The sequence below is a fragment of the Paramisgurnus dabryanus genome, chromosome 15 (genome assembly GCF_030506205.2).
Source record: "Paramisgurnus dabryanus chromosome 15, PD_genome_1.1, whole genome shotgun sequence".
Taxonomy (NCBI): Eukaryota; Metazoa; Chordata; class Actinopteri; order Cypriniformes; family Cobitidae; genus Paramisgurnus; species Paramisgurnus dabryanus.
The window spans coordinates 7,591,695-7,611,253 of NC_133351.1; the positions used below are offsets into that span (position 1 = coordinate 7,591,695).

The window sequence follows — 19,559 nt, forward strand, 5'->3', positions numbered from 1 at the left end:
GTTCTTCTTCTCTTTTGTCTAACCACAGCAGCAGTTTAAATGTCATCTTCAATCCGAGACAACTGGCATATAAACTCTTTTCTTACTCGCTGTAAAAACAAAAAAGCCCATCAGCAACCCACAGTTACGTTAGTGCAGTTAAACGCGTCATAAAACCACTTTACTGTCCCGCTTAGCAACTCCAAAAAGTTAAACAGACTCTGAAGTTATCCTTGAATAATAACTCCAAATATTCATGCATTACTGTTACATTACATGAAATAACTAAAACAAGAGCTTTGTAAACATGGATGTAGTTCTGCAGATGTAGAGATGTCTGTTACTAAATGCTTATGAGAGAGCAGTAACAAAAGGGGGTGGAAATTAGGGTTGGCAGCATTCTTCTTTCTTCAGGCTGTTAAAAAAGAGTCAGCAGAGAGTGGGGTTGGGTCTCATTGCTGCTCTAAGCAGGAAAAGCCTCAGTCTGACTTCATGGTGAAGCGATAACCTGGACTCCTATTTCCCCTATTTTTCCCTTTTATTTTGCACATAGGAACGGCTCATGTCTTTGATATAGGCACGATGAGATTTATGCCTTTTAGGACTGTGCTGTTCCTGGCTTTATCTGTGGCTTTTTTACAACTTGTGAAGTGCCAAGATGACAACGGTGGTAAGTTGAGACTTAAGATTTTTTTGTGGTGATGCTTACGAATGGATTTAATCATGTTCACTCAAGAAGAACCCTGTAACTACAAAATGATTGAATATTAGTTTTATTAGCACTTGAATGTAAAGGTGCAAAATTGTCAAGATGTTATTAGTGTCATGTTAAGTTAGTGTTTTTGGCCAGCATGTACTAATTATGCCATGTGATGTCACTAAAAGGCTTAGGGGGATAAGGAAACAGTTATCTTTCGACTCTATACATATAAGCATTATTAGATTTGTTATCTACACACGTCCATAACCTCCTCTCACAGCTGCCAAATCGATTTCGTCTTTAGCAGTCCTCTCACATGGCTTTGCAAGAACACATCCTTAATTCAGAGCAGATGTGCGAGCATGAGGGAGGATCCGACTCCGAACATGCAGGGAAGAAATAAACGCCCAGTTGAGAAACACCTGAGCACTATTATCTCAGCCATGCTCTGTTTTACAGCATTTTTACACGTGTGACGTATATTTTCCCTGTGATGTCACAAGACATTATCCTCTTGGGATTATACTCCTAATATCTCTCAGGAAAACTTGGAGCAGATTTTGATATACGGTACATATAGCTGAACAACAGCTGTGTCTTTTGGATTCATGCTATTGTTGAGGTTTAATGGGCAGTGCGCCGCCTAGTGGCAATATAAGTGAAGCAATAAAAGATTAAGGCGGTCATTATTTACGTTTTAAATGAGCAAAAACGTCTACAAACAAGTAGCCCACCAGGGCAGGACTAATATTATTTGGGGTGAAGCTAACAGTATTGTCTGTGATTTTAAATTAGTTCACTATTTTTTTTTCTTACTAGTATTTTTTAAAATTTTGCTTCTGCAAAACTAAGACCTATGGGTTTATTATCATGCTAAAAATAAAGGGCCTACATGTTTATCTATTTAAACAAGCACAATATAAATTATAGTAATGAAAAACTTTTTTGCAGATAAATCCGTCAATGTGTTTGCCTTTTATTATAAAGGTCCAATTTTGAATGGTTTGGTATTATTTGCTTTACTTAAACATAATAAAAAAAGTTTATGTAAAAAAAAAACCTTTATGTCAGATGCAATTTAAGAATGCAATGTAAAAAAGTTTTTTAAGTATATTTTTTTATTTTATAGTCAATATTAATTTTTTCTCTTGAATAGTGATGAGTTGCTTCAACTTATAAAATAAAAAAAATATTTTTACATTTTGTCACACAGCCTGTTAAAGAAGCTAAGAACAAGGCAAAAACATAAACCACTGAAAGTTTTTTTTCCTAACATAGTCAAAAACCTTCTCGAGTCTATTCAACTTTATATGAATTACACATATGAATGCGTCTGACTTGATAATTTTAGAGATTTACAAGATAAAGGCTGGTATTAAATGGGTTTGGTTTCAAGCTAACTGAAGTGTAAAACTGAAAGCAGCTGTTTGTTCCTAAAAAGTCTGGCCACAATGGTAATATTTATGCAACTTAAAGCAAAGAGAATTGCTCTAGAAAAACAAAGTGATGAAAAAACAATTGTGGTTTTAGACAAAGTAGTTGCTCTGTAGCGTTGCGCTGTCTTGCTCTAAAACAAAAAGACTTCAAAATGTTGTTTCAGGCTCACCCTGCCCTGTATTCGCAGACAAAGGCTAGAATGTACCAAATGAAATCCAAGTAAAGTTGAACTTTTCTTCATTTGGCCACGTGACCTGTCCATATGTTCAGACAGTTACGTCACCTAATTATTATCACGTGTTATAATCAATCCCAAAAACCCCATACTTTTTTTGTACTTTCTGGTCTTTCAACAGGCTCAGTCACGTTTCCACATCAGTTTTATTACAACAAATATGATATTTTTCCTTTACTAGCTAAATATCCCAACGTGCATTCGACCAAATCAACACAGCCTATGTGCTGATGGAAAACATGTGCTGCATTTTTGAGCTATGACTTGACTACATGCCTCTTTGGTCCTAACACGAGGGGAGGGGAGAAAGAGAGCGAGCGAGCGAGCGAGCGAGCGAGAGAGAGAGAGAAAGAGAGAGAGAGAGAGAGAGAGAAAACTATTGTCCCCATGACTGTCCACAACCTTTACTTTACGTTTACTGTACAACACATAGTATCCAACAGCTCCGGCAGAGATGGCTCATGGACGTCTCTATGGAATAAACAATTTAGATGGATTTTTTAACTGCTCCATGGGAACTACGTACAAAATAAATTATGGCAGTCAGCACATGCAAGCCTGGGGGATGACTTCCAGATGTTAAACTGGTTGATTTGGCAGTATTTGTAAAATATTAAAACAAATGTTGGCTAAAAGTTGGGTTAGCTGATGTAAGGCACACAGTGTTTTAGTACAGAGAGCTCTGAAGGAAACATGGAAAACAGAGAGAAAAACATCTTTGTATGTAAAACCCATCTAAAGTCATTCTTTGTGATGTACTGTTTTCTAGATAAAATCATTTTACATAATGTAACAAACAGTCTGTTAAAATATAAACTTAATGGGCGGTTTCCCGGACAGGGATTAGACTAGACTTAAAAAAAAATGTAAGAGCTGTCCAAACTGAAAACAACTTGCACTTACATATCTTAAAATACATCAGTGCCTTTGATTTGCCTCAAAATGCACACAAGTAATGTTTTTAGTAAGGCATGTTTGTTAGAACTAATTATATTTCATAATTAAACTAAGGCCTAGTCCTGGTTTAAGATAATCCCTGTCCGGGAAACCACCCCGATATCTTTAATATTAAGTGATGTGATGTCAAAGACCGAATTCAGCAGTGGCGGTGACTCCTTTTTTTTTCGAGGGCGCTCGATGCGAAGTTCGTCACAATATGTATGTGGCCCGTCATGTGTGTGGTTCCTTTTTTCAAAATATGTGTTCTGCGCATCGAGAGATCCTGTGTGCATCACGTGTCTTGTCAAAATAAGTGCCTGATGCGTCTACAGGGTTTATGATAAAAGAGACGCTTGCGTTTGCCAGATACTCGCATAATCTCATGTGTAATCAGAGTTTAGTGTTAAGGGAGTGTCTTGCGTGTATTTTGTGAACGTGAGCGTCTCTTTTATCATAAATGGTTTTGACGCGTGTGTAGCAGGCACTTATTTTAACAAAAAACATGTGATGCACATGGTTCACATGACGCAACAAACACATATTTTGAAAATGCTAGCAACACGCGGCGACACTCCGAACACTTATTTTGAATCAGCGCCCCTCCGATGACCACGAGCCACCACTGGAATTCAGTAGGTGAAATCAAACTTTGATGCTCCTAATCTAGGATTATGAGAGTTAAGCCTGGATTTCACAGACAGGGTTGTGTTTTTTCTCAACAATATCGCTAAATTTTTGTCTATTCCAATGTGATTTGGGAACCTCTTTATAAAAACATGTTATCAGCCTTTCTCATGCATTGTGAAAACTTTCAAATGCTTTTTGGCAGTCTTACAGCGTCAGGAAGCAATGAGAATGAAATGTATGCCAAACAGAGCTGTGTAGAGAATGCAGAGGTTGGCAGTGAATAAAATAATGAAAACTCCTCTTGAAAGTACTGATAAGCTTCCCAGGTTTATACAGCTGATCATATTGGCTTATAAAGCAATTTAGTCTTATCTGTGTTAAGAATGGTCTTAAATGTACTTCCTGATAAATAAGTCGGAAGCTCTTTTTTGTCTTTAACTAACCTGCAGTGTAACTTTAAGGGTTAATAGCAAAATTCAGCATTGCTTTATTAAAAACATTGTACAGTGTGACTATGTTTTTGTGTTTTTGCCATAACATATCTTTCGTGGACACATTTTTATTAGTCCACCTGTCTGGTATATCCCTCCCCTAGGTTTTCCCAAAGCAGACAGATTCTTGGAAAATCCAATGTTCTGCCTCTCTGGCATTCTCACATTACATTTCAGAGTATGATTATGATAAATTATGCTTTTGGTTAAAGGTCAAATGATTCAGATATAAACCCCAACTTTTAGTAACTCACCCCATGTGCTACAATTATGTGCAATGTTATATAGATTATTGTGAAGGGATTTGATTTTCTAATTCTGCCTTGAACAGATTTCAAAGGTCAAAGATAGTCAAAAAGCGGTCATTTGGCAAGTACTCTGATGATGAAAGAGCCTAATATGTACCATAAGATATGCATCTGGTACCAATATGTACCTCTGACGTACTAACATGAGCTTTTTAAGTGCAAAGATGTACTTTTTGAAAGGGTGTCGCACACGGGACAACTAGGAGACATTTTTCTTTTAGAAAAAAAAACAATAGATTTACATTGAATGAGGAGTTCATTCCCTTTTTAAAGGGACACTCCACTTTTTTAAAAATATATTCATTTCCAGCTCCCATAGAGTTAAACATTTGATTTTTACCATTTTGGAATCCATTAAGCTACTTTTAGCATAGCTTAGCATAATCCATTGAATCTGATTAGACCATTAGCATCATGCTAAAAAATAACCAAAGAGTTTTGATATTTTTCCTATTTAAAACTTGACTCTTCTGTAGTTACATCGTGAACTAAGACTGAAAGAAAATTAAAAGTTGTGAGTTTCAATGCAGATATGGCTGGGAACTATACTCTCATTCCTGCGTAATAATCAAGGCATTTGCTGACGTAACATAGCTGCAGGCGGCGCAATGATATTACGCAGCGCCTGAAAATTAATGCTATTGAAAGTAACCATACGCCATATCTGCCTAGAAAATCGCAACTATTAATTATCCGTCGGTCTTAGTACACGATGTAACCACAGATGAGTCAAGTTTTAAGTAGTAAAAAATATCAAATCTCTTTGGTTATTTTTAGCGTGATGGTAATGGTCTAATCAGATTCAAAGAATTATGCTAAGCTATGCTAAAAGTGGTACTGCCAGACCTGGAGATCAGCTGAATGGATTCCAAAACGGTAAAAATTAAATGTTTAACTCTAGGGGAGCTGGAAAATGAGCATATTTTCAAAAAAAGTAGACTGTCCCTTTAAGGACCAGAATATAGAGACTATAATAGTGTCCTTTTGGCCGCACAGCTTGATAAAAAGTTTGTTTAGATTGAAAATGAAAAACTTGGGTATAAGGAAATATTTAGTTACATAGGGTGTGTTTTAAAAGATATGTATTGTTCCTGAGAACAGATGTAGAAATAAAGGTCTGGACTCGGGTCAATAGATCAGTGCAACACAGAAGAAAACTATTCAGTAATATAAATTCCACATTACTTGTGACTTTAGCCAATGTCTAATAGATTGCAGTCACATTATTATAAATATAGTGTGTTGGAAATGAAAACAGATGCCATACAGGCTGGACAAAGGATTGAACTGAATTTAGATGGCAAGGATATCAAAATATTTTTGGTGTGTCAGAATTAAGTTGTTTTTCAGTCAATAAATCTTTAAAGTATTTGCTTGTGCACTTAAAGCAAAAAGATAAAGTCGCTCATGTTACATATCTAACCGATTCCAGAGTTCTCTGGAAAAAAACCTTTGCAACATGAGAACACATTATGCGTTCTTGCAAATCATAACTTGGACATCTGTTTAAGCCCAGTTTATGTGGAAACGTCATTACCGTTTATTGAGTCATAGGTACAGTAAGATTTGACTCTAATAAAGGGTGTGATTCAATAATGCCACATGGCAGTCACATTTTAGGTAAAGCAACTTTAAGAGATTTATTAAATGTGTTATCTTAAACACTGCAAATTGTTAGATTAAGGTGTTAACTTGTTGGTGTTTGTTTGAACTTAAAATCCCAATGCCATTTGTATATACTACTGTATGTACAATCACTGGCTTTATAAAACTGTTTGTTCTAGTCCTTGATTCTGATTGGTCAATAGCTGCGGGTTTTTTTAGGATAAAAGCACTGCGCAGCACCCTTAGCGATATAAACATATGTGAAATATTTGTTATTGTTCACAGTCGGTCAGGGACTATTTTTTTAAGCGGAAGCACGGCTTCTAACGATTTTACTTCATTAAAGTTGGATTGATAGATATTTTTTGCTTTAATATTTTTATCGTGTGGTAAAGCAAAAGAATAAACAAAAAGTAACATTAATACATTTATATTTCTGTTATACCATAATAATGTAGGTTTTCTTGTAACTTTTAGTTCATAGTTCTAGAAACTACTTTTCACAACAGGCAGCATGAAAAAAGCTTCCTCGCTGTTTTTGTCACAATTTATTTTACACACTGCTTTTCTACTTTACTGCAAATGGAGTCAAGTCTGCTTCATTTTAGTAACCCGTTTTGATTCATAGCAAAACATTTCAAACACTCATAAATTGCAATCCTGGCAAAGATCTCTGCACAGACATATTTCAGGAGCTTACAACGCAAGAACAGAAAAAAAGGTTTTACCTTGTAAGTCAGTTGGCTTTCGTATAGTCACAGGAGAAAATCTCTGACGGTGCCGTTTCCTACAGGAAAAAAGTTGATGTCTAGCTCTTACCAATGATATCATTCCCTGCTGTCTCATAATGGTTTAAACAAATATAGCTCTTCTTATGCTACTGAGCCATTTGTCCCAACCAGTGATGGAAACACGTTTTTTACTCAACAAAAAGTACAGTTTTTAAGTAACTGTACATAATCAGAATCATATATGAAAGCTTGTTTTAGTCCAAAACAAGACATCCTTCATTTTATCAAAATGACAAAATACATATTTCAGTTCAATTTGTGATTAAAGGTGCAGTGTGTCATTTTTAGAAGGATCTCTTGACAGAAATGCAAAATAATATACAAAACTATATTATCAGGGGTGTATAAAGACCTTTCATATTGAACCAGTATGTGTTTATTACCTTAGAACGAGACCTTTTTATCTACATACACAGAGGGTCCCCTTACATGGAAGCCGCCATTTTGTGCAACAATTTTTCTACAGAAGCCCTTAACAGACAATTTTTTTACTAAGTTGTCTCCGACGATGACATGTTTGTCCGGTGGCTGCTACCGTAGCTTCTCTATGTGTTTCAAAAGCAAGGGGTGAGCAGTGGACTAAGTCGTTGGTTGCAATGTCGCAACCTCACCACTAGATGCCGCTAAAATGTACACACTGCACCTTTAAAGCCACGATATGCAAGATTCTTGTAAAAAATTGTGCACAGTGTGATGTATTTAATTGCAGTTACGTACTTACAGTATCCCAAAAATTCCCAAGGACTTGAAAATCCAGAGAAATCACTACTTTAAATAATGGCTCATCCAATGTCTCCTTTGTAATTGTCACCCTTTTAGTGACTTAATATCCGCGCTATCCTCAGTTTTCGGTTGTAGAAACTGTGTACACTGTAAAAAAAAACACATTTTTGTCAAATCAACATAATTTGTTAAGTTAAATTAACATTGTTACACTGTAACAACTTGCTTTTATAAGTAATGTTAACTTATAAATCACAGGTCAAAATATAAAATAGGTTGAATTGACTTGCAAAACCAAGTTGTTTTAGCTTCATGCTGCATTTTTTTTATTATGATGTAGGCAACAGTGGCAGTGGTGGTTATACAGCATCTAATTTATTAAAATAATGTGATCAATTATACAGGTGAGATTGTGATCAATCTCATCCATGAACATGATTAGCAAATTTCATGCGTTTCTGGATGGTAAAATCTTCCATCATTTCACTCTCATTCATAACGTCATTAAAGGGCACCTATTGTCCAATTCACGTTTTTACATTTATTTTGGTGTGTAAGTGTGTATTCTTACATGTTAACAATATGCAAAAGGTACATATGCCAGTGTAAACGATGACGCGAGTTATCGTCTCCAGAGTAAATCTCTTTTCTTAGACTACAACAAACACACAGATTGTAGGCAACAGTTTACTTCCTGGGATTGGTGATGTAGACAAGACCGACATTATTATAATTCCTCCCGCTTCTGACTTACAGCCTGTAAGTTAACTCCTGTTAGCATTGCATTGTGAGCAAATCTTTCAAACATGGTAAGAAGCATCACATTTCATGCTGATGTCAGAGGTATTCAGGCCAATCACAACGATACAGATAAGCTGGCAAATCAGGGACACAGCGCTTTTCAAATCGACGAGTTTTGTACAAAATCATTCTGTTTCAGAAAGATAGTGAAATCTGGAGTTACAAAAATGTGTGGTTTGTGGAAAATAATGTTTTTTTGAACCATCAGGGCCGGCGTCAAGGGGGGGCATTCGCGGGCAGTGCTCCCCCAAACAGGTTGTTGTGCCCCCCTACAATAGTTTTGCGCATAGTTTGTGGTCTTTTGCACTTTACACAGGAAATGAGGTGACAGTCTGTACCAGTTGTATGAGTGTGTGCTTGCACTGTATTTGTTGTTTTAATGTCTTGTTTTTGCAAGTTATTGTTGCTATTGCGTGCCCCCCCCCGTTGGAAGCCAAGTGCCCCCCTGTTAGTTATGGTCTGGCGCCGGCTCTGTGAACCATAAACCAAGCGAACACATACCAAATACACAAAATAATGTTGTTTTTAGCAATGAAATAGGTGCACTTTAAGCTTTACTTTTGTTATTGTGAAATATTGACCTCTATGAGTAAAAAATCCTACATATTGTGCCTTTAAATCTTTGAGATCTTTTTTACAAACCATTTAAACTGGTTTCACAGATCAAAATAAATAATAATGAAAAGAGAGCTGATGACTGTAATAAATGATAGTCCTTGTAGATCTGTAATCTTAATTTATCTGATTTAAGTATAGAGACCCCTATGAAAATGCCTTTTACATGTATTTGGGAAAGACACTAGGGATACATTTCCCAACAAACTTTCTCTGTCGAGATACAGACAGTTTATAATAGTTATTTGACTATGTATGACTCATGTGATGTATTTTGGGTTAATCCTAATTCAGTTGAACAGAAGTGTTGAAATTAACCTAAAGGCTAATCCTTTATATCCCGACCATCCTTTTCACATCTCATGCTGTAGTGTAGATAAACTGCAGAAGACTGCAGAGAAATATTCATAAACTCCGAGGAGGAGAGCTGTATACACAGAGAGCCGAGCCAAATCAAAGGGAGATCTGTTTAGTTTGCCTTATAGGACTCTGAACATCCTCATCTATTGTATGAAAGGTACTCTATTGTTCTCCCATTTTTTCATTTGAGTTTGGAAAGATTCAGCAAGTCCAGTTACAGTTGAGTTCAAAGTAGGACCAAATAAATCACGTTTTCTTAAATATGTCTTAAAACAAGAACAACAACAAAAAAAAAACAATATAGAAAAAGACAAAAATATATGTTGTATTTGCTATGAGTAGATTTATCTTAAGAAAATATTATTGTAAACCCTCCAAAAAAGAGAGAGAATCTTGTGGATTTCTGATGGAGTATTATATTCATTTGAAATATCTAAACCAGACCCTTTTGAGGATTTATTTCATCACTAATGTGAAGCAAATGGTTCTCTTGTTGTAGATTTGAGTGTTATTATGCTCATGAAGGAACTTCACAACAAATACTGAGAAGGCTTTAATCTTTCTCTTATGAATCACTTATGACAAGTTAAAAGCTGATGCTTAAAGTCCTTAAATTATTGCAAGGTAGGCAGAAAAAAGGAAAATGGACTGCCACAGTATGGAGTCATATGGAGTAAATGTTTATGTGAAACATCACCGCCGATGCCTTGAGGTTCTTCATCATGATAGACCAGCTGTGAAAGCTCTGTGAGCTCATACAACACCCTAACAAAGCAAAGAGGAGAAAAGCAAAGAGAATCATGGGGGAGGGATGTTTCCAATCACTGGAAAGAGTGAGTTGGGACGTTTCTCCACAGGAAGCATGAGATAAAAAACTGTTTAAGAAAATTTGACTGAAAAAATGATTTAGGACAAACACAGTATCCTTTTACAAAGTTGCATGTATTCATTTAATTTATTTGTAGCTTCTAAATACTTTTCTGCTTTTCTAAATCAAGTCAGGCAAACAAGCAATACTGTAAAAAAATTCCGTAGAAATTGCAGCTGGGTTGCCGGTAATTTACCGTAGATTTAAATTTATGTTTTTTACTGGCAACATTTTGTTCAAAGTTAAATGAACATTAAACATTTACAAGTCTTTGTCTTTACAGAGTTAAACTAAAAAAACAGCATCAAGCAAAACATTCTGGGAAACAAAATCTGAAGCAAAAAAACAGAAAAAGGTTGATGATGATTTCAGGTTCCCAGAATGCTTTGCATGAGGCTGTTATTGTGTAGTTTTATTCTGTAAAGATAAAGACTTGTTAATATTTAAAATTTATTTAACTTTGAAAAAAAATCTTGCCAGTAAATAACATATATTTAAATCTACGGTAAATTACCGGCAACCCAGCTGCAATAACATTGTAATTTCTACGGATTTTTTTTACAGTGATGTTGAGATTTTGCTAGAGTCGGTAACAAATGTTACTTGTTAGAGGTCTGCATAATAGAAATTTCTTCCTCTACACTCAGATAAACATATGCTCTTCAAAATGTGAGCACATATACGGATATTGTATGAAAGGGCAAGAAATCAAATTGTGTAAATTAAGAGTTTCATTGCAAAATTAGATAAATCCATTTTTTAACATTTTTGTGAAAACATGTTTATTATGTTATCATGTTATTATTTTGTTTTATGGTGCTACTTAGCTGTATTTTTTAAGTTACGAAGGTTTAAATCAACCTGGATTAATTAGTTTGTCCAATAATGGCAGACAGGAAACAAGGAGCTGGCTGAAGTTCAGGAAGTAGTGCAGCTGGGCATAAAGCCTATTGGAATGCACAACCAAAAAACGAGATTTCTGGAAAAAAAAAAAACGAAACTCTTCAAATATTAATACAGCTAGTGAATCCTGGAATGTAGGCTCCTGAAAGGACTTAAACATAAATTTAAAATCAAATACTTTAGTCCTTAAATTATTGATTTTAAATTTACAATGCCTCACTCATAATCCATGTTTCTATGTCTGTCTGTCTGTGTGAATTTAGTTATTTTCTTATGTGGATACTTAACTCATCCCCGCCAGGCATTTTTTGAAAAGTTGCCCGCATTTTTTGTAATTTTCACAAAAGTTTCACAAAATGCCTACCAGGAACATTTTCTTCTAAAAATATATAAACATACAAATATATTGAATGAAAGAACAGATCCTCTGCTTTCACACAAACAATAAACATACAAACAAGCAAAACGGGAAAAAAATAAAAATACAAATATTAACAAAAAGCTGAAATAATTGCATTTTTGTGAAGGAAATTTGCTAGAGATCAGATTCAGAATGATTATTAAAACATTCATGGAGTATAAAATTAGTAAATAACATTTTGGCTTCAGTTTTTTCATAAATTGGGTCTAGTGGATAATAGCGGTATTGCAGATTAACATAAAAATTCATCAGGAACACGTTTTTTATGCAAATGTTTTTTTCTTAATCGATTAAGTAACTCGTCAATGGCGGGGAAAGAGTTAATGATTTGCAGCAAGGTATTGCTGTCATTTCACTGTATGAGTAACCCACTTCTAGCCAAAACAAACTTAAATTTGCTTTTAAGTCGTTTATGCTAAAATCCATCATGTAAGCAAAGTCAGCTGTGATTACAAGGTGTGGTTTCATTTATTTATTTTTTCATTTATTTTAGCCTTGTTTTTGCCTAGATGTCTGGGCTGTGTTTGGGTGGCTATTAGACGTCTTTTAAATGCATAATTGCTTGCTGGGTTGTGTTTCATCTTTGTGTTAGTAGTATGAGAAAATGCTATAGACAACATGTTAAATGTTGTCTTTGGAAAGCGGCTTTGCCTTTGGATAAAATCATCTGGTAAATTAATATATGTAAATGCATAGTGCAATGGGTTCTTGTGGCTTCAGCTAAGATAATTATTGGAAAACATTGCGTTTCATTAAGAAGTCATTCATAATAATTATATGCTACTTTTCCACCTATAGTTGTACTGATTCTGGAGCTTGCACAGGATTTCTCTCTGGCCCCTACATACCGCTGAGGCAGACTCTGTCTCTGACCAGCATTTTATGACACCATGAATTACCCGATATCTTAGACATGTGGTGAAAGTGATGTAAAAAATTGCACAGATGCCGAGTAGTTTTGTGGCAAAAAATGCCACAATGTAAAACCACTATGCAGTTCACAGGACTGGGACTGTGATCAGGGCAATTGTTGGTGGTGGGGGGGATTGGAACGTTGTTACTTGATGTATTTACACTGATGACTGTAAGGGGGCTTGGGGTGCAACCCTGTAATTTTGTTCCAGGCCCTGTAAATTCGATGGCCCTGCTGGAAAATGTTTTACTGTGCAAATGCATATCCTCACAGATCACTTTGCATGACCAAGAAAACCTCTTTGTCTGAGATGGTTGTGAAGCATTTGGCAATTAATTTGATAATTATGCTAATTGAATACCACATGAATAGGTTTTAATTAGGTTAGACTAAATTGGTTTTGGTAACACTTTACAATAAGGTTGTAACATTAGTAAATGCATTGTAACTAACAATGAGCAATATACTTTATCATCATTTATTAATCTTTGTTAAAGGGGCCATGACACAAGACTTTTTTAAGATGTAAAATAAATCTTTGGTGTCCGCAAAGTACACATGTGAAGTTTTAGCTCAAAATACCATAAAGATAATTTATTATTGCATGTTAAAATTGACACTTTGTTAGTATGATCAAAAATATGTCCTTTAAAATGCAAATGAGCTCATGAAGTTCAAACACTGATCGAAGTTACTGGGTTGATCTTTCTCACATTTTCTAGGTTGATAGAAGCACTGGGAACCCAATTATAGCACTTAAACATGGAAAAAGTCAGATTTTCATGCCATGGCCCCTTTAAGTAAGGGATAATGTAGAGGCAGCCGGTAGTTATCGGGAAATAAGCCCCGACAGTGTGATCAGTTGTATCACACTAAAGGGGCTTATTTCCCGATAACTACCGGCTGCCTCTACATTATCCCACTTATTACACGGCTACTTGTCACATAAGAAAAAAAACGGACATTAATATGAATTTGAAACATTTTATTGGCATATTTGTTTTAAATTAACATTTTTATCCTTCCGCGAAACTTTGCACAGATGCATAAAATGATCGTAATACCTTATTAAGATCCTCTGCTTCATACTTGTCTGTCTCCATTTTTTCTCTTTAACCAGTCTTTGAGAGGTTTTAATGCCCATTCTGTATTTTTTTGTGTGTTGGCTTCGTAGCTGTCATGCTCTATTTTGTCAAGTTCAGTCTCAGTAAGCTCTCTGTGTCTTGTCGTGGTTGTCCAGTGTTTGTCACAAGATGGCGCCAAACAGTAATCTTTATTGATCTTTATTGGCGCGGAGCGATTTTACTCGTACAAGTAGTACCGGCTATGTGTTATTACTTTGGAGCGGTTATTATTTGAAAAGAACGAACCTGCAAATGTCTCAACTGACCAATCAGAATCAAGCATTCCAGAGAGCCGTGTAATAATGTTAGTTAATATCAATACAATTGTTCATGTTTGTTACAACTTTTGATTTTTAAAATGTATTAGTAAATGCTGAAATGAACGTGAACTAAGATTAATAAATGCAGTAGAGGTATTGTTCATTCTTAATTCATGTTAAAGGAACAGTGTGTAAGAAATGTATCAATTAATCATAAAATGGCCCTGATATGTCACTAGACATTAAGAAATCATTTTCATTTCAAATACTTTTATCACTCACAACAGTAGTCTGGCCAGGATATTGTCATTTAAAAAGTGGAGTTGCAGCCCTCAACTGATGTTTATGTTGTCATGTTGTGTATTGGCCACCAGTTGTGTGGTTGCAGTACCAGTTTTAGCCACAAGTTTTGTGATTGCAATACCAGTTTTGGCCACAATCCTACATACTGTTTCTTTAACTAATCCATGAACTAATGTTAACAAATACAAGTTAATTGAAAAGTGTTACTATTGCTTTTATTAACTTTTTCCCAAGAGAAATTAAGAGATTAACGCTTCTCTGCAAAAATGAGTTTTAACTAGGGATGCACCGATACCGATACTGGTATCGGGTATCGGCCTCAATACCACATTTTCTAAAGTACTCGTACTCGTTAAAAGTCCCCCGATACCAGGGATCGATACCACGGTCTGAGAAATGTCTATGTTTGAGCGGCGTGTAAGGGGTTAATGCCTCTTGTGTTGTCCAAAGAGGCAGAGTTTACAACAAACTGGAAAACTAGTCCCTTGTTTTTTTGTTAAATTATATGACTAAAGCTGTTACCTGTAAATTAAAATCATGTTTTTTATTAAGTACTCGGTATCGGCAAGTACTGAAATGCAAGTACTCGTATTGCAAAAAAGTGGTATCGGTGCATCCCTAGTTTTAACGGCAATCAATATTTCCGCTTTTATGCACTAGGTGACTCTCTTACCCAACTTATAAAACACAATAGTATATACGGATCCAAAAACAGTTAATACTCGGTTTATGTTTTGATCATCATTCTGAATCTGAGCACTAACAAAATGATTACAAAAATGCAATTACCTCAGCTTTTTGCTCAAACATTTTTGAAGAAGCCTACCCATATTTTAGAGGTGATAAAAGAAAACAAATGAAGACAGGACAAAACAGGTTTTTTGTGTAAAAGCAGATGGCCGTTCTTTCATTTGATGTATTTAATTTTTATATATACTAGTCAACATTTGAAGTGGATCAAAAAAGTTTATTAAAGTTGTCCTAAGACAAGAACGGGTATTAGGGATTGGTTTTATGTAAACTTTTATGAATAGTTTTGATCCACTTCGAATGTTGACTAGTGTATTTAAAGAAGAAAATTTTGTGGAAGGCATTAAACTTTTGTGAAAATCTTAAAAAATGCTGGGGCTAGCTGACAACTTTTTTTAAATGCTGGTTGGGAAACAGTTAATATTAAAATTATGAGTTTGCATCATGAACTTAACAATGAGAAAAGTTTTAAAGTACAGGGTGATGTAGCAAATAAAACTTCTTACTTCATATCAAATGTACCAAAAAATGGTAAACAACACGTCCAGACCACGTGTTTCTTGTATGAAGTGGTTCCTTATAGGTTGTGACTCTTCATTTAAAGACTCTCATTCATTTGTATCTCACTTAAGCCACCAGAACTGACAGTCAAGACTTAAGCTAATCATAGGTTTAAAGTCACTTTGAGGTTTATCTGTCTGGAGTGACGGTCTGAATTATAATGTTTACAAATCACTCGCATCCTATTTTTCACACAAATTCCTCTTCAAAAAGGAGGAGTTGTGTTTGAACTGGTGAACTCCATCAGCTAATTACAAGAGAGGTCAGAGACTTGAGATTTATGTGTGTTGTTGTCAACATTTTAAAAGCAGGAAAGGATCCCCTTTAAAGAATCCCTGGAGAGTAAATGTAACTCAACTTTACTGTAAAAACACATGCTGGCTACAGAACTAAAAACTATTCCAGACATCAGCGTCTATCAGTAAACCTTTCAAAATAGTCACACTTTCACATTGTACGGTGTGCAGATGAAAACCTCACATTTCTCACACAGATTCATGTCTACGCTCGCCGTTGGAAAGACAAACTCGAATGAGTCATTGTTTCCATAAGGTCATTCTCTATCCCTTGCAAACTTGTTCCAACAACAAAGTCCCCGAACGCAGCAAGTTATTAGTATTTCCACATAAACCGTAGGAAAATTCATGCGATTTATATTATGGTTAATTCTCCGGTGTGCTGCATCTTTGTGGCGATGTAAAATGTAAAGAATAAACTGCACATTGTTATCCTAGAAGCTTCCTACAGAAGTCTGACCATTTGGGAAAACGTGAGGGGGAAACCACAGACATGAGCTGACAGAGTATTGCTGAGCATGTTCAGTGCGGTCAGGTCAAGCCAGACTAGAAGACTTCTGGAAAATGTACGTCAGAAGTCCACGAGTTGTGCTTTTGCTATCATCATCCCTGGGGATTTTGAGCATTGATGTAGAAAGAGCAGGATCTGCAATGAATTAACTTACTCAGTGGGAGGGTTTTCGGGGGACGCTTGTGAATCACACGTTAACCCTGGCCATAAATTTATAATGACTTAAACATCTTTTTGAAAGTCTTTGTAAAATCAGATTAATTTTATTAAATCAGATGCGTTGATTACCTCAAATTCATTTCATTAGCTCAGATGTGTCCTCTATCCGGATTGCTATTTCAAAAGTTATAGGTGTATGTCATAATGCTACCCTCTTTGGTAGCCCAAATTGCAGTTTATTAAAATGGCGGACATGCAATATGACCAGAATTGTATATAGAAGTCATATTGCATGTCTGCTATTTTGTTTCTCTCCATCAGCGTTCAAACTAATTTTTAAACAAATTTGGGTCAGACCACCCTTCAGATCACATTGGAATACTGGCAAAAAACTTTGGCATTGGCACAGGACTATACAAAATCTAATGAGAGTGCCACCTATTGGTCAAAACGTATAAGTAACTCTAATACAAGTTACTCTATTTTTTGTTTTAAACCAGTTATTGTCAAGTGTAGTAATGTCATTGTTGTTCTTACAATTCCTGCTTGCAGCTAAACTTTATGCATTTTTTCTGTTGGATTTATGAACTGTCAATATGCAATATGCAATATGTAAATGCATTGTAAAATTTAACATTTTCCGTTTGTCATCTTGCTAACATAATGGTCTCCTTCAATGATTTTCAATTATATTTATATAGTTTTTGTTTATGCCGTATATAGTGCATACACTCTCAGAAATAAAGGTATAAGGAGGTACAAAAGTTGTCACTGGGGCAGTATCTTTTCAAAAAGTACACTTTTGTACTTAAAAGATGCATTACCTTAGAGATACATAATGGTACCTCAAAGCCAAAGCTACATTATTGGTACATATTAGGACCTTTTTAAAAGATACAGTCCCAGTGACATTTAAAGTTTTTTTTCTGAGAGTAAAATATGGTTTAACTTTAAATTACTAAGAAACTATCATAATCTCTTGTCTCTGAGGCCGTCATCAGCCATGCATTTATGAAATTTGAATCTGGTACTTGAACCTTTCCTGATGCAATAACTTTCATGTACTGAAACTAAATGTATTCATGTGCTTGCCTGTCTTTGATGTTTTCAGATTTTCTTAAGGTGTTTGAGTTGTATTCTCATCATCAGCTTTCCAGTACATAATTTATTAGATCGTGTATGGATTTTGTGAAACTTATTAAGTAAGACTACACCATATGTATAAATATAGTTTGCAGTTTACAAATAAATCCTTTATTGTACATACTTTATCCCGTATTTGAAAATACATTACCATGCATATTGCTGAATTCGTTTTTTGACCCACTTTCTAATATTGTGGGTATGAAACCATCATTTTAAAGATGAAGATTTTAGGTGAAGGTAGACAGAACTACCAATAGGTATCAAATGAAGGTAGATGGCTAAAGCTCAAGGGTGCCACCTGGTGCTACAGCTATAACCTGAATTGCTGCATCCACAAGCAATTAAAAGTTTGCCAAAATTGTTCATTATTCTGTTAATAGTTCAATGATGGACTGTAAAGTAAATCAGTTTAGAGTTTTGTTGGAAACAGTTTTTATGAATCAGACTTCCATGAACGCATTAGGTCATGTCTGCCCACAAAAGCCTTTTCAGGAGAGCAGGGATCACCTTTTCCAGTCATTTTCTCAAACTATACCAATACTTTATAACTTCTGTCCGGACTAGTTTTAATAACTTATATGGGTCAAAATCCAGTAGTAATCTATGCGAGTTGGTTAAATGAAGAGTTTGTTATTTTTAAATAGTTTTGAGGAAATATGTTTTTTCTAATATGTTCTTCTAAAACAAATGAGAAATGAATGACCATGCGATTTGCATTGTGTTTTTATATGGACAAATGACACATAAATGTTGTGCTTTTTCCAAATGTACATGATGTATTTACATTTTTTTATATATAGAAGTGCCACAGGGATGACTTATTGTTGTAGGCAAAACCCAGAAGCGGGTTAGCCCTTTAGCACTTCTGGTTCTACCGTCTTGAAGTCAATTGGTTTTTTGAATAGGGTTTTGGTTAAACTCCTTAAATGAGATTGTGAAGTCCAATATGTTTTTACGTTTTATTCTATGACATTAAACACAACAGTAATACCCACACTTGTGACATTTTAAAGCTTTAAAGTGTCTTTAAAATGGCTTTCGCTAACAAGCTAGGACTACAGACTTTGTCAGACTGTAGATCTTAAAACGTAACATGGGCACAATTCCCAACAATGATTCATCCACATACTATTTCCTTATCAGGATACATGTATTTAAATGTGTTTAATCAGGGATGCCAAACTTTTCAGTTCACAATGGAATGAGATTTACCAGGGGGAGGCAGTCCATAGAGTTGGCATCTTGGGGTGGTTATTAAACTATTATTATTTACTAAATGATTATTAAAAATAACATTATTAAGTTCTTTACTAAAGTAACCATTTGCCAAACAACCTATTTGATTGTGGATTGTTTTGCTATTTCTAGGTTGAGTTGTTGAGAAAGTCTGCAGAAAAAAGGTTTACAATACAAATCCAATTAGATTTTAGAAATTGAATTGAAATAAAAGCTTACTAAGTTTATAGTTCTAAGTCTCTGTTCCAATTCTATACCTATTTTATACTTTTCCTACTGATCAAAGGGTCCAAACGTTCTTAAAAGTTCTAATCAATACTGCTTTTTGCAAAATGTAAAATGCAGATGACAGCAGATTTGGTTCAGTTCATCTACTGAAAAAAAAAGACGCATACAGTGATTGTTTGTAATTGATTGTACTGCTCTCAAACTACGTACCCGTCCGTAGGAATCGCCTTTTCTGAGGGTATCTGCATGATTAAATCCAGACAGGCCTG

The 19,559-nt window shown here is 35.2% G+C and overlaps 1 protein-coding gene across 1 annotated transcript in view; it reads left to right on the forward strand.

The window, feature by feature from the left end:
* Nucleotides 1-415: 415 nt before the first annotated feature.
* Nucleotides 416-19,559, forward strand: part of col5a2a (collagen, type V, alpha 2a) — a 41,518-nt gene continuing 22,374 nt past the window's right edge. The window contains exon 1 of the mRNA XM_065252172.2: nucleotides 416-649. Coding sequence (XP_065108244.1) covers nucleotides 562-649 — 88 coding nt within the window. The 5' untranslated portion in view covers nucleotides 416-561. The remainder of the gene's footprint in view (nucleotides 650-19,559) is intronic.